Genomic DNA, 8,539 nt, shown 5'->3' with positions numbered 1-8,539 from the left:
TCGAAAGAAGGAGAATACATGTCATCTGGTCCAATTATTTCTTTCACGTTTTGAGTGTTGCCATAATCCATTGCAAAACTTGAGCATATTGAGTGACAATAATTATTTTTACCTTCACTTGAAGAATGCAACTCTAGTTTTCAAAATACGTAGCACAAAATATATAATACAATACGATCAGATTGGTAGCATGTAAAAGAGATCTCTTACAAATAAACAAGAAATATAATCTGGAAGTGGCAGCGGCAATAAGTCATTGCACAATCCATACAACAAACTCTCTCTTTGAATAAAATTACAATAAGTACCTCCACAGAGCCCGACGATCCCTTGATATCAGGAGAATTCTAGATGCTGAGCAGTCGAAAGAAGGAGAATACATGTCATCTGGTCCAATTATTTCTTTCACGTTTTGAGTGTTGCCATAATCCATTGCAAAACAAGGCATTCCATCATCCTTCAAAGAGTCAAAAACAAATAGACCAAGTCCACAAACTCCCATCACATGGCTTGAATTTCCCCAAACTTGTGTCAATGCCTTGAAATTGTAGTGAGCATCTGATTCTGGAATCACGTAGGTGCTAAAAAGCCTCTGTTTGCGCAATGAGAACTGTTGAATCTGGGAGCAGGATTGGTTGTTTCCAGTTGACCTTAAATTAGTGCATCCAATGTATATAGAATCTCCACGTGAAAAAACTGACTCCACATTCACCCCAACTTTAGGTATCTTCAGACCTATACCAGATGGATGCCGGAAATCCAGTACATTAATGGAATCTGGAGTGCAGAACACACCATCATTTCCTTCCACTTCAGATGAACTAACTCTGCATAACATAAATAACAATTAGCGAGCCTGATTTTAGTTATTACTAAAGTAACTGACAATTGGACGTGTTCGGCACAAATCAAGAAATCCTAGTTTCCCTAGTACCATGTGTATCAAGGAAAATGTCAATTTGTGCATCTAAAGTGTTCAGAGAAACAGAGTGTTCAATGAGAAATGATCGTTCAAGCGTTATGGGATTTCAGTTCTACATGAGAACATTCGAAGTAACGAAGAGATCTGCAGTCAGCATCTATGGAAGATAAATCAATTTTTGAAGAGAAAATAGAAGGGATGCCTTGACCAGTTGGCGAATTAATGATATAACTAAAAAGGTCGCTCGATATATATTACCTCTGCCGAACTCCTCCACCAAATTCTGCATCAGAGTTATTAATGTGAAGAGCGGAAATTTTTCGACCAGATGAAGAAACAGAGAGCAAACCCTGAGAACTGAGAGAGCTCACATCCCATAAAGAAAGACTTTCTGCCTCAGCTATTACCACTTTGCCTCTATTTCTCCAATGCAAAGGACTCGCATAATCCATGGACATCACAGGCTTCTGCAACTCCCATTTCATGACCTGATCGCCATCACGAATATCATAAATTTGAACCATCCTTTGACAACTGACAGCTGATATAATAAGCGGTCCACAAGGATTATACCACCATTGTCTATTTTCAGTAGTCATAACTGTAGATGAAGCATTTCTTCTGTAAATGTTGCTAGATAAGGGAGCAAGGGTTGTTCTCACACGGGTAGCATCATTCTCAATGTGAAAAGCTCGTACATCTTTTGTGTAGAAGTCCCATGAGCAGAAACCCGAACCCACAGAATTCCCGGCAGATGCAGCCACAACATATTTACCTGAGCAACCATCTGCACCAGGGGCTCGGATTAGCCAACAATCTCTCCACATGCTTGGCGAGATTCCAGCTGGAGGAGTATATTGAGCCTTCTCCTGAAAGGAACGAATTAGCAATTGACAACATCCGAAGAAAGATATATTATTAGTCTATTTAGATTCATAATTCACTATGCTTTGTAACTAATATAAATTACATAAATCAATACTTGCTATCAAAAGTAGACAGCATCAGTTTAAAGATAAGTGCAAAAAATCAAACGTACAATAAAACCTGGAATTAGGAAAAAAAATATGATTGACACAACACACCTCGCAGTTGGCAATATCATAGAAGGAACATGAACCGTCATCATGAGTAAGAAGAACAGACTCTCCTTCCGAAACAAACCATCCTCCTGTGGAGGTCTTGTGTCCGATATCATTCAGTTGATACATGCAACTGTCATCAACTTCCTCTTCAGTTATCACAGTTGGCACTTTCTCTTCGTCGTCAAGCTCATTGAGATCTTCATCAGCCATTAACATGTCATCAATAATATCTTTTCCTTTTAACAAATTCAAAGATGAAGTTTGTGCGCCAGAAGCGGCGGCATCATCCATTTCTTGAACCTGACTAATCTCATTACGGACCTTCCTTTCCTCCTTACTCAAACTAGCCAAAAACTCCAATGCAATCAGATTCTCATTTACTGCCTCCAAATTCTGTTCACTACTTGATTCTCCTGCATTGACCTCATGGCTTCCCGACCCTTCAGATGTTGTCTTTGATAAAATCCTCTCCCTGATCAACTTATGATGAGGAAATAACCTCGCTTCCAATTCTTCACCGTTCAACCCCTTAACTGAACTCTTCACATCAACCGCACACTTTCTTTCCTGCTCATTTTCACCATTTTTAATTAATACCATTGTTGTATCCCCATCATTACCAACAACACGACCCATTGCCTTCTCGATCCCAGATATCTTTTCTTGAATATCTGACAATATCATCTTTGTAGCATCTGGATTATTCTTATCCAACATATCTTTGGTCTTATTTATATCTGAAGCTATCCTTTTCACCTTCCCTTCCAAAAATGCAAGCTTTTCATGAAGCTTACTGGGATACTTATTCATGGCATTCTCTCTCAAATCCCCAGAGACATTATCCACTTTATTCACTCTTCCAAATTCTCTTGAATTCGACCCTAATTCAACTCCACTCATGCAAGATTTCAGTTTTATCTCCTCCAAAGCCTTCACTTTTTCACCCAAAGCTATATTGGGCTTTACGTCAAAATTCTCAAGATCTGATCTTTTTATTGGAATTGAGCTTAAATATCCCTCTTTTTTCAAATTGTTACGATCCATATCCCTAGTCTCAATTTTCCCATTTAATTGGTAATGTTCCTCCAATTTATCGTAACTTCTCCCGTTTTTCTCCACATCCTTTGGAAACCTTCTTTCAGGATTTAAGCGTTCTACCAATATTTCATTCAAATCGGTAGTCTTATTCACTTTCTTTTGCGGTGGGCCCAATGAGACCCTGTAATTTTTCTTCAAATCACCCAAACCTCTAGTAATATCAGAGGGGCTAGAGCTCCTACCTTTGGGCACTGATGAAGTGGACCTTCTGGCACGCGACTCCTCCACCGCCACGGCGGCTGAAGATTTATCAATCCGGACCATCGGCCGGATCTCCGGTTTCTGTGTAGCAGCCCGAAGCTGTGATGTAGGCCTCGAGTTCTCCTTCCCGGTGGAAATGGATTTTGCGGAAACTGGGGTCAGAGATTTGAAGGGTTTGGATGCAGTGGTGGTGGTGGCGGCGATCTTTCCGCTGCTCTCTTTTGCCCGGCGAACCGATGACGTTGACATTCTCGTATTTAAAAATTAAATAAATAAATCAGATTTGAATGTGTAGTGAAGAAATCAAGAAATGAGCAAGAGGGATTTTCATTTTTTCTGTTATTGATCAATAAATTTAGGGTTTTCTCTAGGCGGGAAATGAATTTGTTTTGGTAATTTGAAAATTTCTGAAATTGGTGGCCCCGACGCCGCAGTTGTCCCCAGATTAACCGGAGCTAATTTCTCTTCTATCACTTTTAGCCAAATTATATTCTATTTCTTTCTCTCATATTTTTAATCACACAATCTTTCATAAAATAATATTACACATAAATCGAATATTTTTCTTTTTTTTTTCAACCACTCATTTAAAAAAATTACACTCATTTTCATTTCAAAAAAATAAGAGTCAAACGGGGGCTTAGCAATCTACTTCCCTCTGCTTAGATCATTAGTCACTTGCCTCACTTCACGTTATTTTCAATAAGAATTTTCTGAAATTGGTGGCCCCGACGCCGCAGTTGTCCCCAGACTAACCGGAGCTAATTTCTCTTCTATCACTTTTAGCCAAATTATATTCTATTTCTTTACCTCATATTTTTAATCACATAATCTTTCATAAAATAATATTACACATAAATCGAATATTTTTCTTTTTTTTTTCAACCACTCATTTAAAAAAATTACACTCATTTTCATTTCAAAAAAATAGGAGTCAAACGGGGGCTTAGCAATCTACTTCCCTCTGCTTAGATCATTAGTCACTTGCCTCACTTCACGTTATTTTCAATAAGAAAAGACTAACAAAATGTGCATGCAGATGACGAAACTCATATCTAACAGACTTAAACATTAACTACCATAAATAACGAGGAAGCTCAATGTTGAGAGAGAGGCTTTACATACAGAACCAAGCCTATAGAGCTATGCAAGAATACACACAAACATGGGTGGGGTGAGAAATTTTTGGAGTACTTTTTTAATGAGGTGGGACCCATCTTATGTCTCATATCTGTACGTCCATCTCTTCTCCAATGTTGATGTTGTTCAATAGGTATGGGGTTATTGGAATTATATGTTGAAAGACGATTTAAGGAAATATCTACTCATTGTATCAGGTATTATGTATTTGATGTCCTCTTTTTCAAGTTTTATTTGTTTTTATATATGTCGTGAAGTGAATGAGGCAATCCACTCTCTTGCAAAATAATCGCCTTTCACATTTTCAATAGATAAGCTTTCATTTTCCATTTAAATCTTGTCATCTAAATTCTGAAGTTGCTAATAAAATCTCTACGTTTTTTGTTTTACAAAAAGGACTATGAGGAATGAGTTGCTTCATATTATTAAAGCCATTTTTCGATAATTTCATTTTTTGCAAAAGACTAGCAACGAGTCACATTCTTGTTTTGTTCCGTTTCGTCCCATCACTTATTTTTGAATTTAAATTCTATTTTAAATCATAAAAGAAATAAATAAGTGCAAGGAATGAAAAATGATAATATTTTAATTCTTGTCCTGTTCATCAAAATCAGGAGTCGTGTGGTCTGGTTGAGCCACTCAACCCCCTCTCCTCATCATTTACTATTCTTATGTGACAAATAAAATATGATATGAAGGTTAATACGTGGGGTATATATGGACTTGCCTATCAAGTGTATCTCGAGGTTGACTATAAGTCACTCAATGCACGATAGTTACTGTGTGAAGAGCATAAAGTTATAGTTCAAAAGAACTATTTCATACTTAAAACACACAACACACATGTAATTGCTTACATTTTGATACTGACGCTCATATTCATCGAATATCAATCAGTCTATCTATATCTATTGATGTTACGAGACCTTTTTCCAAAGCTCGAAGGTGGATGAAGAGAGATATCCATTCGCTTAAGACAAAATATTACCTTATCACTTTTGATTGTATAATTTAAAAATTCATCATATACAAGTTTAGAAAAGAGATTGCATTCTTCAACGAGTGAAATCGAAATAGCAAGAAACCTCCTCAACATACTATTCATTGAATATCATAGTAGAAGCCATACATTGGGTGCAAAGAGGGTTCATTCACATTGTATATTTAGCCCTTGTTTTATTCTTATTATTTTTAAAATACACATTTCTTCATTTTTCAATAAAATAATATTACAAACAAACACAATTATTTATTCTTATTTTTTAACCACACATTGTCCATCAATCTAATATTCCAAAATTCATTCTATACTATCAATTGCAACTCGTTATTTAGAAGAAATCGTCGAGTAAAAATGTTCTCTTGTTTACGATTAAGTATTGGCACGTTTAGTAAGTTTAAAGGAGGCATAATTACATTAATAATTTTTTATTCACATATTAAAAAAAATAACTTTTATCTATATTAGTAAATATTTTGATGAATGACTTCCCTTCTTACCTTTAATTAATAAACCCTTTCTAACTTTTTATGATTTGGAATGAAACATTCTCTTACTTTTAATTAAAATTTTAATTTTTCTGAAAATAATAAAATATAGACGTTAGAGAATGTAACGGCTAGTTTAAATTCCAAAAAGAAGAAACCCCTTCTTTTGCCTTTCGGTCAAATATTGAATTTTCTGAATTATAGCAAGCAAAAAATTCCTCCCTCTCTCTCATAGCAAGCAAAAAATCTTAAATTTTCTGAATTATATCATGTGATCGAAGCACCATTTTTCTTAACGAATCTGAGAATATTTTCTTTCTTGAATTCAAGCGGAAATTATACAAGTATCGAGACGTCTTTGAGTTTTCTGTTATATTACAAAGAAGGAATACAGTAGACAAGTTCTGGGTTTTGATTTTCTTCTCTTTAATAATGGCTCCAACACCATCATCAAAATTGAAAACAGCCCACCAATCAAAGACTCCCCAATCGAAGCTCCGCCTGAACTTTGCCAAAGAAACCGCCTCCACCAACACGGTGGCGTTACCAGCCGAGCACCCGGTCGAAGTGATAGGCAGAATCCGAAACAATCCAGATCAGAAAGACAAGTCTCTCCCCACTCAATCAACAGTGCAAATCAATTCGGCTTACAATTCCTTGCGACTGAAAACCGACATTGGGTACAGGGATTTTACACTAGACGGCGTTTCATTATCCGAAGAAGATGATCTTGTTGGGTTTTACAGGAAATTCGTGGAGTCTAGGATTAAAGGGGTGAAGATGGGAAACAAATGCACTATTATGATGTATGGTCCAACCGGGTCGGGCAAGAGTCATACGATGTTTGGGTGTGCAAAGCAGCCCGGGATCGTTTACAGATCTTTGAGGGATATTTTGGGGGGAGAAGAAGAAATGGATGGTGAGAAACTTGGGGTTGGGAGATTTGTGCAGGTCAGTGTTCTGGAGATTTACAATGAAGAGATTTATGATCTATTGCCATCACCCAACTGTGGTGGAAGGTTTGGTCTTGGATGGTCTAAGGGAAGCAGCACTTCTAAGGTGAGAATTTCTTTGCATTTCGTATTCGCCTTCAGATTATTGAAAATGAACCGAGTTTAATTAGCTAAAACTCACAGTAATTATGCTTTACACACCTACCTGGTTATGATTTTTTGAAGTCTGTAGAAGAACTTGTATGATAATCCGTCTTGATGTTTCATATTCAGTATAACTTCGAATAAGTGTCATTGAATTTTTCGAAAGGACCAACAAAGGTTACCCAGCGAAGTTATGTGCAAACCTTCTTGACAATCTACCACATAGGTTTGCCGTTTAAGGATAACGTTTAGCCACCAATCTCACCTTGTGTCTTTCTAATGTGGCATAAGCTTCTTTTCAGTTAGAAAGTTGTACAATCCACACGTTTGATTAACCTGTAGCGGCACAATGACAGTTGTACCAAGTCTTTCCCCTTTTGTTCACAGGAGGATTTGAAGTTGTGGAAGTAAGGGACTCTGTTTAGCCGTAACAAAAATGCTACTATCTCTGAAGATAAGAATAGTCGACTAGTTTTTAACAAATGTGACATCTATGTATGCATAAACCTTCTTGGCAGTTGGTTGGAGACTTGGAGCAATCATAACCCTTCTTTGTTGAAGAATAACTTACAAAAACACACATAAGAGCTGAGATCTAGATAATATTCCCCAAAGAGTGAACTAGGACAGTTTCCGACAAATGTGAGATCCATATATGCATTTTTACTTCTGTTGGGTGGTAAAATTTAGAACCCTGCTTTGCTAAAGAATAGTCGACAAGCACTAAGATCAAGTATAGTGAGATATTGTGCAAGAGTACAAAAAATGGGTACCATGGAATCCATCAAAAACAGGAAAAACTACTGAAAACTCATCGGATTTTTGTGTTTAAGACTCTAGAAGGCTTTTATCTGATCAAATGGTTAGTAGTTAGCACAATTTTGCTTCCAACTATGATTTCAGAGTATTTTGCTTGAGTGATTTCTACAAGGTGTTTATTTTTTCTTTCTTTGATAGATTTTCCGTGTTTTTCATGCTAAAGTTAACATTTTGCAATACTATTTTGTTATGAATAATCATTACTAGAAGATTGAGGGATAATGCCCTTTTCTTGGAAATATGGTGATAAGACCTTTTGAAAAACATTCTCCCACTATTTGAGTCGGATGTCTTTTTCGTCCCCAACTTGGTTAATGAGCATTTTATGAAATATGGAAAACACTCTACGATCATCAAAGTCATTCTTTAATAAGTGCACTGAAGTATTCCTAGTGGAATTGTTGATAGAAGTAACCAACCAATGTGCACAAAAATATTTGAAATATGAGAACAGCCCCAAACTACTCGTTTTAATCACATAATCTTTCATAAAATAATATTACACATAAATCGAATATTTTTCTTTTTTTTTTCAACCACTCATTTAAAAAAATTACACTCATTTTCATTTCAAAAAAATAGGAGTCAAACGGGGGCTTAGCAATCTACTTCCCTCTGCTTAGATCATTAGTCACTTGCCTCACTTCACGTTATTTTCAATAAGAAAAGACTAACAAAATGTGCATGCA

The 8,539-nt window shown here is 36.4% G+C and overlaps 2 protein-coding genes across 2 annotated transcripts; one reads left to right on the top strand and one right to left on the bottom strand.

Annotated features, from left to right (window-relative positions):
- Nucleotides 1–150: 150 nt before the first annotated feature.
- Nucleotides 151–3,742, bottom strand: LOC111403055 (KIN14B-interacting protein At4g14310-like). The gene is made up of 3 exons (XM_023031407.1): nt 2,008–3,742; nt 1,181–1,791; nt 151–827 (listed from the first exon to the last, which is right to left on the bottom strand). The coding sequence occupies exons 1-3, from the start codon at nt 3,553–3,555 to the stop codon at nt 296–298; spliced, it is 2,691 nt and encodes an 896-aa protein (XP_022887175.1). The 5' UTR covers nt 3,556–3,742; the 3' UTR covers nt 151–295.
- A 729-nt stretch (nt 3,743–4,471) lies between these two features.
- Nucleotides 4,472–7,948, top strand: LOC111404351 (kinesin-like protein KIN-10A). Its single transcript, XM_023033166.1, has 5 exons — nt 4,472–4,480; nt 4,580–4,643; nt 5,485–5,591; nt 6,265–6,993; nt 7,745–7,948. The coding sequence occupies exons 1-5, from the start codon at nt 4,472–4,474 to the stop codon at nt 7,946–7,948; spliced, it is 1,113 nt and encodes a 370-aa protein (XP_022888934.1).
- Nucleotides 7,949–8,539: the final 591 nt, after the last annotated feature.

Source organism: Olea europaea, chromosome 11 (assembly GCF_002742605.1).
Source record: "Olea europaea var. sylvestris chromosome 11, O_europaea_v1, whole genome shotgun sequence".
Classification (NCBI taxonomy): domain Eukaryota; kingdom Viridiplantae; phylum Streptophyta; class Magnoliopsida; order Lamiales; family Oleaceae; genus Olea; species Olea europaea.
The sequence above is the reverse complement of the archived record's forward strand: the minus strand, read 5'-3'. Positions and strand labels throughout refer to the sequence as shown.